The 20,948-nt window shown below is 41.9% G+C and overlaps 1 protein-coding gene across 1 annotated transcript in view; it reads right to left on the bottom strand.

Moving 5' to 3' along the window:
• Positions 1 to 585: 585 nt before the first annotated feature.
• The window catches only part of LOC139472013 (ATP-dependent translocase ABCB1-like), a 161,448-nt gene continuing 141,085 nt past the window's right edge, over positions 586 to 20,948 (bottom strand). Inside the window, exons 24-28 of the mRNA XM_071254521.1 lie at positions 5,973 to 6,129; positions 4,109 to 4,306; positions 3,259 to 3,462; positions 2,825 to 2,971; positions 586 to 829 (exon numbers count right to left, since the gene is read on the bottom strand). Coding sequence (XP_071110622.1) covers positions 626 to 829; positions 2,825 to 2,971; positions 3,259 to 3,462; positions 4,109 to 4,306; positions 5,973 to 6,129 — 910 coding nt within the window. The 3' untranslated portion in view covers positions 586 to 625. The remainder of the gene's footprint in view (positions 830 to 2,824; positions 2,972 to 3,258; positions 3,463 to 4,108; positions 4,307 to 5,972; positions 6,130 to 20,948) is intronic.

Below are 20,948 nucleotides of genomic sequence, written 5' to 3'. Positions count from 1 at the left end.
AATACACACACGTGAAATCTGGAAAACTATCAAATACCATTTTTGTGTATTTTAAACATATGCATGTTTATATGTTGCAGAAATAAGAAACAATGTCATAATATCAAAACAAAGAACAGTTATTCAACTGTTGTCAAAACATAGAAGCAGAACACGAAGTGTCAGGTAAAATATATATTCATGAACACTTAGCATCACATAAAACAAATCAATCATAAGTTGATTGGAAATAACATCAAGATACAAGAAACAGGTCTTATCACACTTGTCAGTTCGTATCACGGACATCACATTTTGTTTTTTTCAGAAATTCTGATGTATAAACATGATAAACATGATAAAAATGATTCATTTTTCACATACACATTCAAGATTCCTTCTGTACTAGTTACAAGGAGCAGTACTAAAACAATATACAATAAACAAGTTTATTGGTAAGGAGCTCATCTGGGATCCGTTGTACATGGTAAATGTTTTTTTAATACTAAATTATTTGTAATCATAACATGAAGAAAAGAAGTGAATATAATCTAATCTATTTATAATATTTTCCAGAAATCAAAAACAGTAAATTAAAAATTAAAATTTTTTAAAAAATGTCAAAGGATTCTAGAATACACTTTCTTCAAGACTTGTTGAACTGCTGGCCTTCCACTAAGGTCGCGTAAGCACCTTTCTTTGCTAATAGTTCTTGATGTGATCCCTGTTCAATGATGGATCCATTCTCAACCATGAAAATAACATCTGCGTTTTGTATGGTGGAAAGTCGGTGTGCAATGACGAGGCAAGTCCTGCCTTCCCTTGCGTTGTCTAACGCCGCCTGCACAACCTGAAACAAGGGCGACAACTCTGTTAGGCATCTGACACAAAACGCTGGGGTCCAATTCACCCTCGATTATTCTATTGTTATTGATATATACCATGGCTTCGTTTTGGAAGTGACGTCAACAGCCCCGCCTCTGTTATCACTAACGTGGCACAGAAGTCATTAATTTTAATCAACAACCAATACAACCGCAAATCTGCATACAGGTTCTTCTGTTAAAAAAATATTTTTACATCTTAAATGAAGATATGACACACTGTATAATCGAGGCTGGTTCCCACTTTTTTTTGGTCACAATAGCAATGAAAATCACATTCTAGATATATCACAGTAGCCACAGAAACAGATAGGACATGCCCCCAAAGTGAGTGAGCGTTGTTTACGTCACAGCGAATATCATTCAAGTTATATGACGACAATCTGTAAATATATGTTGCGCTAATAAGGTACTAGGGCACGTGATCGCATCTCGTTCTTCTTTTGCTTGTTTTCATTTGAAGAGAAATGATAAACAAAACTGACACTTTCAAGTACCTAATAGATAAACAAATTGGGAGTTAAATAGCCTGAAAGTGTCCAATGCATAACAAAAGCTGTTTATTGTCAACATCACATTTTTGTTTATATTATATAATTCATGATAAAACCAAATTGGCGAACAGAATCTGATATGAAGAAATTTAGCGCCACAGTCAGCGATTTCCAACAATGCCACGGCACCCTGAATATTAAGTGCTTTGACCAAGAAGAAAAAGCCGCGGGGTATACGATGACACGCCACCATCCAAGTCACCGAGCCTGACCGCCAATCCAATTTTGTCGCCCAAACGTTTTGTTTGTTTGTTGTTTAACGCCACCTCCCCGAGGCATAGGCGGTAACTGACTGTAAAAGTGAAGTGGAAAATAGGCCTTTATATTGTCAGTCAACGCCCTTGCCTGGGGAAGATGGGTTAACGCCTCACACAGCAATATTCCAGCTATTTGACGGCGGTCTGTAAATAATAGAAGCTTGACAAGACAATCTATTGAGTGACATCATGAGTATCGATCTACGCAATTGGGATACGATGGCATGCATCAACCAAGTCAGCGAGCCTGACCACCCGATCCCGTTCGCCGCCTAATACGGCAAGCATAGGTTGCTGAAGACCTATTCTAGAACCGGAGGGTGTTGTCGCCAACAAGAGTGAGTGAATATGGTTTTACGCCGCTTTTAGCAATATTCCAGCAATATCACGGCGAGGGACATCAGAAATGGGCTTCACACATTGTACCCATGTCGGGAATCGAACCCGGGTCTTCGGCGTGTAGAGCGAACGCTTAAACCACTAGGCTACCCGACCGCCCCGCCAACAAGAGTATTGTGGACCTGCTCTCATACGAGTATCCACGAGGCTGTCTCGACACAGACATCAACGTTTCAAACTCAAATCATACAGGGTTTCAGATCAGATCAGTTAATTTTCTGGGACATTACAGGTCCCGGATGGCCAAGTCTCTTAAAGCTGAGCTGCTGTGAAGAGTTGTGTCCCTTGATTACGCCAGAATCCTGTTATCGTGGTACGTATCCCGAGCCGCCCAGATTATGTTTCTAGTTATATCAGCACCATACCAAAGTGGAAAATGTCTAAGACCTGCACCACTTCGGTCTTTCCTACCACATCAAAAGCTGCATGACATATGATGAAACTAGAATACTGTTCAAAACGGCTTTAAACCCAACTAACTTACTCTTTGACATTCGCTGATTGTCATCTAAAATGTCCTGAACATTTATTTTTCGTACTTGGTCCTATTCAGGGTTAATAAAATCATAAATAAGCCATAAGCTAATTCAATGCGATATGGTTCCATCAGATCTAAACGTATGGGATCGGTTAGTTTGATATGGCCGTGCAGGGTGAACCGTTTCAGCGTTTTAAGTCTTATTATGAATGTCAACTGAGATTAACGAAACTAATGTTAGTGTTTTAAGGGACCGTAGATGCAATAGAGGACCTGTTCGCTCTCTGTGTCCAAGGCAGACGTTGCTTCATCCAGGAGGAGGATTCGTGGGTTGCGAACCAATGCCCGGGCGATGGCGACTCGCTGTTTCTGTCCCCCAGACAGCTGGGTGCCTTTCTCTCCAACGGTCGTCTCGTACCCCTGGAAACAGTACAACCAGGGCCATTGAAGAACACTGCACAAATACATGACATCAATCGTGCCCCTGAACATTATCCTCGATCATCCAGTGTATCATCTCCAAACTATTTCAGTTTATGGCAAAGAGATATATGTACTACACTGGGCATTTCGGTAAACATTCACTCAATTTATGCAAGCCCCAGATATATAGAGGATGTACCCAGTGTGACAATATAGAAAACACACGCTATGATGTGAAGATTTCCGTCTGTCGAGCTAATCAATATATTTCTCTGGCGTTATACCTGGGGTAGGTTAGAAATAAACTCGTGGATATTGGCTGTCCTGGCAACCTGAATGACCTCGGCCATACTGACGTCACGCTCAAGGCCGTATGCTATATTTTCCCGAATACTGCAGTCAAACAGAATCGGTTCCTGGCTCACGACACTGATGAATGACCGCAACGTGGCGAGATTAAACTCGCGTATATTTGTGCCGTCAATCAGCTGAAACATAAGTTCAAAATCAATTTTATGAAATATTAATATACATAATATGGTACCTATGTTGCTGCATATGGGCGGCATTGTGCGCTCCATTTAACAAAATGCTTTCATTAATTCTGGTGAGAATATTTCATTCCATTTTGGAGTCCTTTTGGCGACTCGTATCATTCCGAGCCATGTCAAAATAGGTCACAAAAAACATCCTCCCCAATATGGCGGACACATTGTTGTTAAGTACTTTGAATTTAACACATCTTCAACTGTCCAGTTTTCATTTTAATTATTATGACCAACGGCGGCGGCCACTGACTTGTATGATTTCTTTGATCCGCCGACTCAAAAAAATTGAAATGTGATGACATAAAAATAAACGAAAAGCAGTGGTTTTATAACTTCGCCGACCAGAAATAATTAAAATGTTAAAAGAACAAACCCCAAAATTCAACGTTCTGTTGAAACTATCTTAAAAACTCCCGCCCCCCACTTATATTTCCCTAACGTACTTAACATTTTGAGGAAACAGAAAAAACAACATATTTGATATTGGAACTTGTTTACTTCTAATATTTCGATCAACCGACCGGAATGTTTTGTCCATATAAAAACCGTAAATCCCCCCAAACGCCAGACCCGTGTGGAAGCTTACAATTTCCCCACTAGAAGTGTCGTAATATCTCTGAAGAAGGGAGACAACTGTGCTCTTCCCACATCCGCTGATTCCGACAAGCGCTGCAGTTTCTCCAGGCTTGATGTTGATGTTCAAACCCCGCAACACTTGAACATCAGGTCTCGTGGGGTAGGAGAACTGGACGTTCTTTAACGTGATCTCGCCGCTCACGTTAGTCTGGAAACAAAGACACCAATCTGTATTCACTACCGACGTGTTTTCCTTGCTGTTTTTGATTCCAACATTCGCGAGAAATGATTTTTTTTTTACATTTATGTTTTTATTTCACCAACAAATATGTTTTTACATTCACATGTGTCTCAGATTGTCACATACAATTTTCAGTTCATTATAGAGATCATCAAAATGTCACACTATGTTAAGTGTATGTACGCTCGTCGTAAGAGGCGACTAACGGGATCGGGTGGTCAGGCTCGCTGACTTGATTGATGCATGTCATCGATCCCAAGTGCGTGGATCGATGCTCATGATGTCCAATCACTGGATTGTCTGGGCCAGACTCGATTTTTTACAGACCGCCGTCATATAGCTGGAATATTGCTGAGTGCGGCGTTAAACAACAAACAAACAAAAGAAAGCATACATTTCCCCATACCAAAAGAGTGAGTGAATATGGTTTTACGCCGCTTTTAGCAATATTCAAGCAATATCACGGCGGGGGACACCACAAATGGGTTTCACACATTGTACCCATATCGGGAATCGAACTCGGGTCTTCGGCGTGACGAGCGAACGCTTTTAGCACTAGGCTACCCGACCGCCCCCATACCAAAAGAACCATGGAGTTTATTTTTTGTATTGATAAAGCGGTCATACAGACGTTACATATTCTCCATCGTATTGTGCACTGTTCACATGTTTTTGCTGAAAAAGGTATTTGTCCATAGAGACATAGCAACTTTTAAACAAACTAATGCCTCTCAGAGTTATAATAATAGAAAATACAAACGATAACGGAACGCCCGTTCATTTTTATCGACCACTTATACGGGGGAAAAAACAATACAAGGGCGGGTGACTCTAAGCAGAGGAATCTGGAGCTCTGATTAGAAAAATGAAATTTTACGGAATTTTTAAACTACCAAACGGACGTAAAAAAGACATACTTTACATCCGATACGTCACATCACCCCCAGAGCTCGGAGCATCGTTCCACTGTAATCCCAAAGGTTTGTTTCTCCAGCTTTTTGCGTGAATATTTGCAGGAACAATATCGAGATGGAACGATGCATAAACGCGTGACAGTGCTACATATTTTGCTTTCCTCGACATTCCATCTGTATGACTGCGACCTGCAAATAATCCGAGACTGTCCCAGACAATCCAGTGATTGATATTATGAACAGTGATCCACGCCGTCGGGATACGGCGTTAAGCTACCACCAAGTCACCGAGCCACGACCACATCCGGTATCGGTTGCTGGGGACCTTTATTCTTACCGGCATCCCTACTATGGGGACAATGCTACAACAAACAAGAGACGGAGCCTAGCTCAGCAGTAAGGTTGGTTGGTTGGTTGATTTGTTGTTTAACGCCGTACTCAGCAATATTCCAGCTATATGACGGCGGTCTGTAAATAATCGAGTCTGGACCAGACAATCCTGTGGTTAATATCATGAGCATCGATCCACGCAATTGGGATCGATGACATGCATCAACCAAGTGAGCGAGCCTGACTACCCGATCCCGTTAGTCGCCTTTTACGACAAGCATAGTCGCCTTTTACGTCAAGTATGGGTTGCTGAAGACCTATTCTACTCCGGAATCTTCACGGGTCCAGCAGTAAGGAGTCATGATACCCGCGTTGTCGTTATGGCTCACCTGGACGATGCCTTTGTTGCTGTAGACGTCGATGAAGGGGATGGTGTCCAGCAGCTTGAAGATGAGTCCGGCAGACAGCCGAGCCTTTGTGTAGTCGGGCAGGAAGGAGGACGCTTGACCAACGGCCATTCCAGTGAAGGCTATGGCGAAGAAGACCCTGCAAAAATACATATTGTAACGATAAAAAAATGGAAATTATACACGAAATGAAAAAGAAATACAGTATATACTTATACATAAGGATAATATTAATCAGGCAAAAAAACTTTCATGCAGTCAAAGTTTTTATTTGGTTTATGTATACGCTGGAAATAAATTAAAAACCCTGAAATATAACACCGTCATATTATACAATATACGAGCATAGTTAATAAGCACAAAATAATCCAAAAAATAGCGTGAATTTATGTGAAGCGAATGAATGTTGTTTAACGCCACTCTCAGCAGTCTGGAACAGACAAACCGGTGTTTGATATAATGAACAACGCCCACTTCATCCGTGTACGATGCCACGCTCAATCAACCATGCCTGACCGCCCGATTCAGATTGCGTGAGACTAACTATAACCCGGAATCCCCACGAGGTTACGTAAAGATGAAATATATAGATTTCAAAACATTAATTCTCTCTTTGATCCCTGGTGTATGTGTTTTTAAGCATAAAATTGAAATTTACTATTTAACGAATCAAGAACTGCTCGTCGAAAGCCAAAACTATTTAACGAAACAAGAACCGCTCGTCAAAAGCCAATAATCTTGACAACAGTGGAAGGGGCCAACGCGCCCTGAAACCTAATAGCAATATCACAAAGTGCCCATTTTAAATTGGTGTAGAAAGCAAAGTGCAAAACATGAAGCGCCCATCAGCCATTTCTGACCACCCAAAACGATAACGTCAAAACATTCCCCACACCTTGAACCCGTCACACTTCCTTTATCATTATTGAGGAGTCTCCGTTAATGATAATGGTGATAAGGTCGATATAGGTGCTGACTTATCTATGTGTGAGCCTAAAAAGGTTCCTAATCAACAAAGATAGCTGACAATCCCCAATAATTCTTGATGACCTTGTTCCTGTGCGCGTGAGATTTTACCCTTTGACCCTGTCGGGTCAAGGTGGTGCGCGTCTTGGTCGCTATCTCCTGTCAGCGTGAAATGGATGCACGAGATGCTACGATAACTCGTTCCACCTGTTGATCATTTACGTTTTGTGCTATGAAATTTGAAATTGCCATATTACACGAAAACATTTGCCCCGATATTAATTGGTTGGTGGTTGGTTTGTTGTTTAACGCCGCACTCGGCAATATTCCAGCTTTTTGACGGAGGTCTGTAAATAATCGAGTCTGGACCAGACAATCCAGTGATTGATATCATGAACCTCTATCCACGCAATTGGAGTCGATGACATGCATCAACCAAGTCAGCGAGCCTGACCACCCGATCCCGTTAGTCGCCTCTTACGACCATCTTCCCGAGGCAAAGGAGTTAACTGACTATAAAAGTCCAGTTCCAACCCTTGCCGAACTAGGCTGGTATTATGGAGTTACGTTTTGTCTGGACTAACGAGTCTATGCATAGTCCAATCAAAATCGCGCACCGAAATCGAAATCCGGTTCGTAAACTCTCGTGCAGATTTCGATCGATTGCAGGATTTGCAATGCATGTGAATCGCCAATTCGTTGTCAGCAGATATTTTCTAAATCTTTTAATGTTTTTAATCAAGGTGCTCACGTGATTTGATGCATTTCGCGATGTAAGACCCGTTGTATCACAATATAGATTTTGATTATCGATGAGATCGTCCTGACTGGGCGCCACCTTTTTGTGTGAAACAAACGTAAGTGATACGAGAGGTGGAAACTGATTGGTCAGTAGGAGAGGTTTAGAAGGGACATAATTGGTAATAGCCACTGGTGGCGCAACGATCGAGCCCAGTTATTCCAGCCTAGTTCGGCAAGGGTGGAAACTGGACTCTTAAAGTCAGTTAACTCTCTTGCCTCGGGAAGATGCTTACGACAAGCATGGTCGCCTTTTACGGCTCGCATGGGTTACTGAAGATCTATTCTATCCCGGATCTTCGCGGGTCTGACCTCATATTAAAGCGAAGACACATACCTAGTCATTAAAAAGACCTAGAACATATATTTTAAAGTCCAAGGCAAAATGCAAGAAATGTGCCTCACTTCATATCTTTTAGGCTCTCAAGGAGATACATGTCTTTGAAATGTTTTCCCTCAAAACTGAGGATTAAAATTGTCTGGAATCTCTTGTGAAAAGGAAGACAGACCATATACCACATGGTGTCAATTTCCTAACATAAGATAGCTACGCGATAAATCGCAAAGAACAATGAAGAAGGAAATGTGGTATATTTCACGATAAAACATGGTTCTATCAGATTTGAAAATGCGCTCGCAACTTGATGACGTCGTATATTGGACGACGTTATTTTTAGAGGGGGTTGTCTTGCGAGTGGTTCCCCTTAGATGTAACTGGGCAACGCAGATAAACGCGATGAGATATGACAAACGGTATTCAGAGAAAAAATACTGGTAATTGACGCGAGGACTGTGAGAATATGCGGGAAAAACAAACCTGTGCATGAAATGGACTTTATTGAGGGAGTTATCATTATTAAAATACGGGTAACGATTTTTAAAGCTTGAATATTTTATCATCCTTAAAGAAGCTGTACATACTGTTGATGTTATGTTGCGCCCCTCATGGTTGTTCCCTGCAGTGTTTTATTGTACGATAAACTACGACTACGAGTCGTATATTTCTTAATTATTTACAGTGAGTAAAATAAATGTGAAATATCACTAACACCTGACACATTAAAATTATATTGTTTCTAACATCCCAGTCAAACCGGTTCCTTGTTAGCAAAATCTACATTATACGATTCGTTAATACAGAAATAATAATTACGGAAGTTTAACCATGAATGTGTCATCTTTGTTCCAGGCTCCATTTCCAACACAATCGTTTAAGTGAGTGAGTTAACGCCGCTTTTAACATTATTCACGGCGTGTCAGCTTAATGTGGGAGGAAAGCCCGAAGTGATGCAGGTCTAAGACGTTTACCACTTCGGTGAAACTTACGAGCACGGGTATGGTGCTGACAAACCTAGAAACATAATTGGGGCGAACCGGGATTCGAACCCACAATCATAGGTTGCTGGAGGTGCCCAAGGGACGCAACTCTGCACAGCGAATCGCGGCGCCTCAGACGACTGGGCTACCCGTGCCCCCCAATCGTTTAAAATGAAAGTTGGTATAACGCCTCGACTGACTGATATAGAAGATTTAACGTGCGCTCTCCGACTGCAGCGTATTTCGCACACGGGTAACGCCTGGGCGGACACGCACTATTTATACGTCGCTTTAGAAGTGCAATAATCTTAAACGCGAGGTTATAACCACATTTCATCTCGCATAACTGGCTTAACAGTTGACAGAGGGCCTAAGTTGAGTTTATCTAGAATAGACCCCCGTTCTAACGACACCTGAGAGGAGGGACTGTATACTACTATACAAGACTTATATACATGCTTCCATATTTAACCGTGAGGAATCTGAACAATACAAATATATATACTCGGGATCATAGACTTACACTTGGTCAATGAAAACATGTCTTTAAAATAATAAAACTATTTTTTCGAAAGAACCTTTCCTCTTCTGCTGTGGAATCAAGCAAACTAGACTTGCCTTGACTTTTAGTAACAAAAAGTACCGAAAACATATAAATTCCACAGTCTTGGTGCAGGACAAGCGGGACCAGTGTGATGACGCATGTGCAAAGGTTACAATTTTGACCATATCTTCACCCTTAGTTTTTAAGGTGACACCGATAGGCCCTTGGCACATGTTCAGGTTATTATGGTCCACGGTATTACGTGTACCACCATTATCAAAGCAGGGCCTGGCTCATTGAAGCCAAGAATCCGATCACTTGAAAAAACATGGAATCAGTCGGCACCGTAAATACAGCTTCCTGAAACTCTCTGATCCCGTCCGACAGTCAGACCACGCCCATGTTGTTTATACCAGTTTATACCCTGGCGTTTCCAGACACTGATGATCATTGTTAACAGTTGTCATGGTAACGCCTATCCGTTGATAGGGAGTTTATGGTATGTACACAAAATATACGTATGCAATGCCTACAAGATTCCCGGGTACACACAGTGGAATTGTCGTTGTGTGGAAACATACATGGTCTCAAAGTGATAGGACCACCAACGGTAACCGCCATCAAGATAAGTTGCGAACTGTATCTGGATCATAGGACGAATGAACGGCAACATCTCATTTTGTGATACTCCCAACAAGTTAACTCATCCATCGTATAATGTACAGCTTGTGCATCCAACTGATCGCAGTATATTTCATCACAGGAGTAGTTAATCGTATCATATTTAGCTTGTGTATCACATTCAACGCATTATATCTAACTCGTACATCACGGTCATCGCATAATATTTAGCTTGTGCATCACATTCAACGCATTATATTTAACGTGTACATCACGGTCATCGCATAATATTTAGCTTGTGTATCACATTCAACGCATTATATTTAACTTGTACATCACGGTCATCGCATAATATTTAGCTTGAGCATCACATTCAACGCATTATATTTAACTTGTACATCACGGTCATCGCATAATATTTAGCTTTATGTATCGCATTCAACGCATTATATTTAACTTATATGTCGCACTCGTCGCATTATAACCCCCAACACAGTTATTTCATTCAAATGATCTCCCGGTTGAAAACCCTTCTGGGATATTTGTAACCACTTTCCTTGACTAATGTATAGTCCATGTTATCCTCTATGAATTGCACTGTATATTATAACTGGTATGTCACAATAGCTTACTCGCTCACTCACTAATAATTTTCAAATGACTGTAAACATAGCCTTGTTGTTTTCTGACGTGTCATTTGGTGGTCATTTACTCATTGACAGTGTTACCAAGCAATGTACATTGGGTTGGATGTCCCCAAAAAGCTGAATAAAGACTTGAACTTGAACAGAGCCAGAATATATCAAGAATATAGCCAGAACATACAGTAAGAAATGTACAGTCCTGATAACGGTCTCCGCGCACACCGAGAATACATAGTCCTGTTGCCCCCTTAACAGAAACTGGAAATGGAAATCTTCAGTTCTGACTGAGCCGCTTGAGGCAAGAAAAAGATTCCACAAATGAAACCCTGTATCCGCGAAGTATCTATGTATATCAGCATCAGGTTCAACATGACGGGGAGGTATTCCTGTCTAGAACATGGTTACGAGTCACAACCGAGGCGTATTTCAGACGATTAACAGTGTCTGTCCCTTATGCTACAACTCATCGCTGTGAGTGAGTGAGTATAGTCTTACGCCGCTTTTAGCAGTATTCAAGCAATATCAGTGAGTGAGTATCGTTTTACGCCGCTTTTAGCAATATTCCAGCAATATCACGGCGGGGGACACCAAAAATGGGTTTCACACATTGTACCCATGTCGGGAATCGAACCCGGGTCTTCGGCGTGACGAGCGAACGCTTTAACCACTAGGTGTCCTTATCACTGGCAATGTATCTTCGAAGAGTGAGTGAGTGAGTTGGGGTTAACGCCGCTTTTAAAAGTATTCCAGTCATATCACGGCGTGTCAGCTTAATGTGGGAGGAAAGCCCGAGTGATGCAGGTCTTGGACGTTTACCACTTCGGTGAAACCCACGAGCACGGGTATGGTGCTGACAAACCTAGAAACATAATCGGGAAAACCGGGATTCGAACCCACGATCATAGGTTTATGGCGTGCCCAAGGGACGCAACTCTGCACAGCGAATCGCGGCGCCTAAGACGACTGGGCCACCGATGCCCCCGTATCTTCGAAGAACAACTACGGACGTTTTGGACAGAATATTCAGTCCACTCATGTTGAAGAAGGGAAGTGAGGAGACGCCGCTTTGAACAGTTTTCTAGTCATATCACGGCACGTCAGCTTAATGTGGGAGGAAAGCTCGAAGTGAAGCAGATCTTACCACGATAAGAAAACCTACGAGAACCTTTGGTGCTGAAAAGCCATGCAGGTCCTTGGATTGATCAACATTGGTGAAACCAATGAGGTCCAGTATACGGTCGACAAACCAAGGATCCCAATCGGAGTGAATGCTATTCCTACCAATTACCAGCGAATCCTTGAACGTTTCAGGGACGTATCTCCGTACAGCAAATAACGGCGCTCTGGCAACCTGCCAGGTTCGCAGCTGCTCATGTGATCGAATCCCTGTCAGATCCATACGCATAATTTTCAAAAGGTATTCACATCAAATAAAGCTATACACGTGGTCCTATGAAACCAAGGATGATACTCGAGCACCAGCGGATCCTAAAGCAGCTAAGAGACGTTACTCTGCAGGGGGAGTGACTGAGTGAGTGAGTTGGGTTTAACGCCGCTTTTAACATTATTGTTATATCACGACGTGTCAGCTTAATATGGGAGGGAACCCCGAAATGATGCAGGTCTCGGACGTTTAGCTGTTTGATGAAACCCACGGGCACGGGTATGGTGCTGGCAAACCTAGAAACAATCGGAGCGAACCGGGATTCGAACCCACAATCATAGGTTTCTGGGAATCTGCCCGTCTTACTCTGCAGGACGAACTGAGGATACTCTCTACATTATGGACATAACCAGTATGCTAAACACCTCAGAGTGCCATAAACCTATTTTCGGGGGTTCGAATCCCAAATTCGCCCTGTTTATGTTGCGAATTATTTCACCACTATATTCGTAGATTTCAACAAAGTGGTAAGGCATGCTACTTCTCGGGCTTGCCTGTGCAGGAATGACCTCACATGGATATATAACTGTTCAAAAAGGCATTAAACCCAACTCACTCACGATACTGAACATCATCTGGCTACGGATGCATTGACAATTAACCAATCCGAGGACATACGGTAACATTCGGTGTCGTGCATCGATCAACGCAGTAAACAAACACGTGCAATCTCCCACGTGAATGAAGTCAGTCTCTCCATCATGAGTTCCGGAATATATACCCGGGAGACATGTACAACGATAACGAAAAACTACGAATGTAAAATAGAACATTTCAATGCGTCTTTTATTGACGTATGAATCGACTAGTGTTTATTAAAAGATATCCATATCAAAACAGTGATAAAAAGCCAGGAAAAGGCCAAATAAAAACAAACACAGAAGTTATCATGCACGTTCACATGGTCCCCCCTCCAGAAGCGTCACAGCTTGGCTTATCCTCGACGATTGCAGTATTTACGCACGTGCGGGTTTATTTGGAAACGTGTGCTTATGACGTTCTAGAAAGATAAACCTATAAACAGAATAGGGAATGCAGGATCGGTTGATCTGTATACTAGTTTAACAAGCTCCTTTCTTTCGGTTCATTGCGTGACCCCGTGGTGTTTACTTGAAACTTGGGGCAAAGAAATATTTGCCTTTTAACGTTCCGGTGATTTTGTGTATATACAAATTAGCTTTCAATGGCAAAGTTAGCCTCTAGTGTATATACACGTACGTCATGAAACATTATAAAAGATAGAGTGAGTGAGTGAGTATGGTTTTACGCCGCTTTTAGCAATATTCCTGCAACATCACGGCGGGGTGACACCAGAAATGGGCTTCACACATTGTACCCATGTCGGGAATCGAACCCGGGTCTTCAGCGTTATGAGCGAACGCTTTTAACCACTAGGCTACCCGACCGCCCCTACAAAAGATAGAGATTACATGATGATGACTGATGACTCAGAGTATTTACGTACATATAATAATGAAAGACTCTTACGAAAAGTACGGGGTGCAGAGGTCTCTCCTGACCCGTATTCCAAACAGGGTGATAATGTTGTTGTTGTTGCTGCTGATGATAATGAATGAGAGAGAGAGAGTACTGCTTATAGTTCTTGTCCACTGCCGACGGTTTAACATGGATATGTCACTCAGACGCACTGAACCAACTCCAGTATATAACGCCAACATGAGCCAAGCAGGGTAACAACAAGTACCGTCTTTTAACGTCTATTGGTATGACGCGGCAAGGGGATCAAACCACCGACTTTCCGCTCTCCGGACACACACTCTATCCACTACACCACGGAGGCGGTTTGATAATGATAGAGGTGATATCGGAATACGGTTTTGGTGATGATGATAAAAAAATAAAGTGATTGATAGTGGAGATGATTATGAAACGAATTGTTCTACAATTCCGATTGTCCCTCTTATTCTTTGTAAGTATTCGCTTAACAAATGGAGAATACATTTGAAGTTGCAAAAGGCACGCACAGCAGGCCCCATGCTGTAAACCCACTCCAACACATCGTCAGTGCAATGTAATTCATGTTTAGAACCTCACTGCCAATTAACACTTAATGAAATCCATGTCTGAAGACAAAATACGACACTCGATGGCGTGGTAATGGCACCAAGACGTGTCTGGGCGAGGGAGAAAGCCTGCAGATGAGTTTACCCTTGCCGATCCGTATAGATTCGCCGTGAACATTTTATCACTGTTGAGATAAGGCAGTGTTTTCTTTCTTTCAGCATCTTTTCTTTACAGGATATGACTTTTAGGAGTGAATTTTTTAAAACTGAAAATGTATCTGTACATACATAGATCAGTAATCTACCGCGTGAGGAGCACGTTGTCATTCTGAATAAAAACAAACATGAAACTATATAGACCTGGAGCGGTGTAAAAATAGTTGATAGTTTCGTCGTTCTGTGCATCGTGCATCATTCACGCATGGATCCAGAGAGGGCGTGCGATTACATCATTTGTAACAATCTACATAAAAAATAAAAAATAATTGACAAATGTTTGGCTAACAAACGCAATTGTTTTCCCCGAAATATTTCCAGTCACTGTATTTATTTTAAGTGCAATCCCTTTTAAATATAATTGTATGTGCGCTTGTGCATGGACCAAATATGCATTCATTTCTGTGCTTATGTGACTTCATATTGAACTGGGTAGCTTAGTTTACTGTGAAGAAATGCTTTGAGCAGAAAATATATCCCTATCTCGGCGACCAATGTCAAATAAAGAGAAAAGTTTGTTTGTTTGTTGTCTAACGCCGCACTCGGCAATATTCCACTTATATGACGGCGGTCTGTAAACAATCGATTCTGGATCAGACAATCCAGTGATTGACATCATGAGCATCGATCTACACAATAGGATACAATGACATGCATCAACCAAGTCAGCGAGCCTGACCACCCGATCCCGTTAGTCGCCTCATACGACAAGCATAGTTGCTTTTTACGGCAAGCATGGGTTGCTGAAGACCTATTCTACCCCGGATCTTCACGGGTCTGAAGAGAAAAGTATGTCAAGGACGTTAACCCATCAAGCCATGAGAAGGAACCGGTGCTAACAGACAAAAGATGACGATTGGGGCGAATTTCGAACAAAACGACCAGAGTGCCCCCATAAGGATGCAACCATTTCTGCGACGAAGGTGATCGGAATATATGTATGAATATTTCACAGTCACATTTACACTACTTGTACGTGACACAACTGACTGATATGAGTGAGTGAGTGAGTGAGTGAGTGAGTGAGTATGAAGTTACGCCGTTTTTAGCATTATTCCAGCAATATCACGTGTGGGGGGAGGACACACCAGAAATTGGCTTCACACGTTGTAACCATGTGGGGAATCGAACCCGGGTCTTCAGCGTGGCGAGCGAACGCTTTAACCACTTAGAACCTCACTGTCACAAATGTCGATAAGAGTGAGTGAGTTGGGTTTTACGCCGCTTTTAACAGTTCTATCACGGCGTGTCAGCCTAATGTTGGAGGAAACCCGAAGCGATGCAGGTCTCAGACGTTTACCACTTCGGTGAAACCCAAGAGCACGGGTATGATGCTGACAAACCTGGAAATCATAATCGGGGCGAACCAGGATTCGAACCCACTACCATAGGTTTCTGGCGTGCCTAACTCTGCACAGCGAATTGCGGCGCCTAAGACGACTGGGCCACCCGTGCCCCGCTAAATGTCTATAAAGACTCCGCCGATATTCTTCAGTACAACTGCTCAGGGAAACATTAAAAGAAAGGGCTTTGTTTACAAAGACATTACGGCGCTTCGATAATGGATTCGTGATGCGGGAAGCTTTCAGTCACCTTAGAACAATTGAACTGTTAATGGAGACGGAAGAGGAGCTTCACATAGTGGGATGATTAGGACAACGAAGTAATGATCAAAACGAACATTTGGTATTTTTGTGACATTTCCTAATTCGCATTGTTCCATAAGTTCCTATTTTCACATCAACCATATTTGTTTTTACAAAATCATACCAGAGGTGTTGCCGTCTGCTTGCGCACTTCCGGCGAAAGAACCGACAGAGGTTGCCTCCTCGCTCTGACGGACTAATAGGTAACTGAATGATATAGGTAAGATAAGTATCGGTTTACGCGTTCCCACGCTCTATCCCCGAGATGAGCTTCATGCACTGGGCACATCTGCCGCAATGCTTCACAATGTTTGCAAGACTTATACTATCTGCCAGATGCACACTGAGGTTATAGGTCAGAAGTCACCGTCAAAGGTCACTCGAGCACGATTACGGTGAACTATTTCAGGAACATATCTACCGTTTGGTGATTACGCCCAAAGAGCAGGTTGGGGGATAGGGTCTGAGAGTAAGGGCGAGGACACGTGGGAGAAGGTTTCGTTTCGGTTTTGTATGGTAGTCCGTTTTTACACGTGTTGTGTATCCGGTGTTTGGTTTGGAAGGAACTGCCATATGGTAACTTATCAAGATTAATAGCACAAGCCAAAAAACAACTTCGCCTATCAAGCTCTAAATCATACTGTATTCGAATCTGACCATCTTTTCGAGAATATGATGTTTTTTAAGACACATTCAGCATTACATGATACTGATTTACTATTTGGTTGAAAGCTTCTTGATTTAACGTTTGCGATGTTTTCGGGTAGATTTGCACACTATACATCAAGCAAATGGCATATGGAACACAAAAAATAGGTAAATGTATCATGTCTGCATACTGGAGTTCAAATAGAGATACTGCGTCAGCGAAAGCCACTAAAGAACGTCTACGGTCCAAATTTAAAATGTTCGTGTCATCTCTTAATACCTTACGCCGCTATTTTGTTGAGAGCGGCGCTAAACAACAACAAAAACAAACTTACTCCGCTATTCCGGATTGTGAAACCAGGCATAGAAACCAATCTAGTCCCACTGCCCCACCTATTGCGCCTCTCAGCCGACGACAAAATGAATAAAACATATTCCTTTAAACACGGCAATATACTTCATCAATTTAATCCTCGATTAGACCCCTGAAGATCCGGGGTAGAATAGGTCTTCAACAACCCATGCTTGCCATAAAAGGCGACTCTGCTTGTCGTATGAGGCGACTAACGGGATCGGGTGGTGAGGCTCGCTGACTTGGTTGATGCATGTCATCGTATCCCAATGGCGTGGATCGATGCTCATGATGTCAATCCCTGGATTGTCTGGTCCAGACTCGATTATTTACAGACCGCCGTCATATAGCTGCAGTATTGCTGAGTGCGGCTTTAAACAACAAACAAATCATCCTCGATTATCCAGTGTATTATTATCTATATTCTATCTATACCCTGAAACTTCGTTTTAAGCCCCGGTTTGAATGACAGGGCGTTAGACATAATCGTTCCATCAAATTACAATCATGAGCGAGAGATATTCTATGCTATAGGTTTACTAGACTAACGTCTAGTGTCTGAACGTATTAAAATTTGTTGAATTATCCTTAGGAAATATAATAAAGAGGAGCCCTTACTTAAAACTGCAGTAATTTTGACTTGCCATATGTTATAGAATTGCATTGGCTGTTTAGGATGTATTTGTTTCAGGGTCTGTATGACAGACAATAGGTTTACTGAAAAGAGAAATGACGTCATCGAAATGAAAGTGTAATATTATGGTGGCGAACAGGTCCAGAGTATCTGTACTTTAGTGTAACCTGCAAGAGCACCTGTCACGGAATACACATGAGGCTACTCGGCCATTTAGGGGCTCACGTGATACAATTACCACGTAGTATGGGACGAGAATAGGATCCCCGTGGGATGTACAGTTATACAGTCATAATTCAGCAATTCATGACCCTTCGTCATCAGATCACTCTTCCAGTCTGTAACCTGCACCAGTATCAACGTCGCCAGCACCGAAGGTCTGCTTGTCCTGATTCGCCACAACAACTAATACTTTCATGATTGTTTGGCGAAACTAAAAAAGCGCTCGCCTACTTTAAAAAAAATAATATTCAGAGCTACGGATAAGCTGCGTAGTTGCGTAAAATACCTCCCAAAATATTCAAAACCCAATTACTTTCAATTACCTTGCCTACAGAAACGCATGCATGAAATGAAAAACTCAAACGTATGAAAAAAGCACACGTAAGTACCCAATGAAGCTTTTTTTCTGCATGCGAACAACGGAGTTTATTTCCGAAACACAATTACGAGCTAATTTACTTTCCGAGTCAAGCCTGTATGTTGAACCGTTATAAACATCTAAAACATTATTTCATTTTTTGGAAATCGTAAAATATTTACTCATTTTGGGATAACCCGAATAGACAATCTCATTAAAATCAGATCTTTGTACTTGCTACCGCTAAACAAAGATCTGAGGACATCCCATTAGGGGTCACGTCAGAACGACCTTTCATCTGACCAATCAGCGCGTCGCTTACCAGATCATGAAAGTGACAGTCGAAATGTGGTATTCTAATCATGCAACCAAGAAATATTTAACACGGGGTATTCCGAACGACAGTTACGGGTTTTATTATTATATCCATACAATATAGGCCTTCTATAAGCCATTCCAGAGTGTTCTTCTTATTAGTTTTAATTTTTTTAATCGTGAATACGTCAAACTATGTTTCGAAGCGTAGTCGCCAGTTTGAAACTAGTGTCGTAAAGCTCGAGAAAGCTGCCTTCTGATTGGCTAATGTCGATTTCTTGTCAGTCAATTCATTAGTCGGTCAAAATTCGCGAAAGGTCGGTCTGACGTGACCCGTAATGGGATGTCCTCAGATCTTTGTTTAGGGGTAGCGAGAACTAAGATCTGATTTTAATGAGATTGCCCGAATAGAGTGATGAATAGATGAGTGAAAAAATGTTGGTTAAAAAATGAAATTCTAATAACCCAATTAAAAAATAGATCCTTCGAGTAAAACCTCAATTGCTCAAAAACTTACCTGGAGCTCGGTTAATATATCTTGCAGCAGTGTCGCGAAAAGTTTTGTTCTATCAAGCAAAATTCCCATCCGCCCTCGACTGTCCAGTTTATAATATGCCCATTGTGTCATGATACGTACAGGAGCAGTCGGGTAGCCTTCTGGTCAAAGCGTTCGCACGTCACGTCAAAGACCGGGTTCGATTCCCGACATGGGTACAATGTGTGAAGCCCATTTCTGGTGTTCCCCCGTCGTGATATTGTTGGAATATTGCTAAAATCGCCGTAAAACCAAACTCACTCACTCACTCATGATACATATGTCATATAATAGTATGGGAAAAAGATACACTGGATAAGAGACACAGGTAACCATACAGCTGGAACATTGCCAAGTGCGGCGTTAAACAACTAACAAAAAAACCAAAGCAATCAGTTTTTACTTCCATACCACTTGTGAAGTTCACATGTTCATTTCAGTACATTTTGCAAAAGCAAATGTAAATTCCATGTTTAGTAAGTCTTGAAACTTAGATATTAATCGCATTCCACGGGCTTCATTTTATTCTGCAATGCGCCAACCAAACACAGTTATTTAAGTGGTTACACATATGTGGTGCTCAAGGCTTGAACCGACCCCCCACCTTGTATTCACCATATGGTTGATATACATTTTTGAGGTTAGATTAATGCTTGTGGATGCAAAACGAGCCTCTTGGATCAGCATAGATTTAAGGGTTAATACAAGCGCAACTAAGTGCTACTTTAATTCTATGCCTTCCCACAAAACATTTATGGCCATGCCCGAACAGATCACCCATGGTTAAGATTGACTGTTTTTCTCTTGTAATCCCTGAGACCACAGTGAGTGAATTTAGCAATATTCCAGCCAGATAAAGGGGGAGCTATCTTTGTGGGGAATCAAACCAGGATAGTCAGCGCGATGAGCAAACGTTTTAACCACACGGCTAACCAACCGCACCAGAGGTACTTAAACATGAGTCACACCGAGCATGTTCTTTGACACAAAACGGCAATATCCATGCTGTTTAAAGGCCACCTGTCCAGTCTTGGAAAGGAAAATCATCGACTGAAATCAGTGAATCGGGGCAAGGTGACACGCTAAGAACCTGGGCCCACTTGCACAAAGCGATCTTAGCGCTAAGACTATTGTAAGCCTATGTTAAAGTATGGGAGTTACGATCATCTTAGTGCTAAGATCGCTTTGTGCAAGTGGGCCCAGGTCACACAATGTGACCTCCGGGTCCTCATCTCAGTGGGCTCTGACGACAAACATTGAGTTCTTGTGAATGGTGATACAATTTGAAATTTACAAACTCGTTGTGTCGGTATTGAATATGAATTTATGATTGTTTTCGACCAATCACGCCATGAGCTTTAGATTGTTTGGGATGTGTTTGTACAAGAGTTATTGTCAGATGCGAGCCTTACCATAAATGAATTTACCACATATGAAAACAATGCCGAAGTATGTTCAACCCCTAAAGAAGCAGAGTTTGATGGAGTAGCAACGGAGAAATCAACACGCTTCACCTGGGTTTAAATTAAAGCACCAGGTGAAAGTGACAGATTCAAAAGGAAGCGAGTTGCCTGTTTTTAAACTTTACGAGTTACATAAAAAAGGGCTTGCATACATCTAGACTTTGTTAATTCGCTATTACCAAGAATATCTGAAATGGTACATGTAGCCATA

This window comes from Haliotis cracherodii, unplaced genomic scaffold, assembly GCF_022045235.1.
Source record: "Haliotis cracherodii isolate W230 unplaced genomic scaffold, xgHalCrac1.p SCAF_23, whole genome shotgun sequence".
Classification (NCBI taxonomy): Eukaryota; Metazoa; Mollusca; class Gastropoda; order Lepetellida; family Haliotidae; genus Haliotis; species Haliotis cracherodii.
This window is presented reverse-complemented; position numbering and strand designations above follow the sequence as displayed.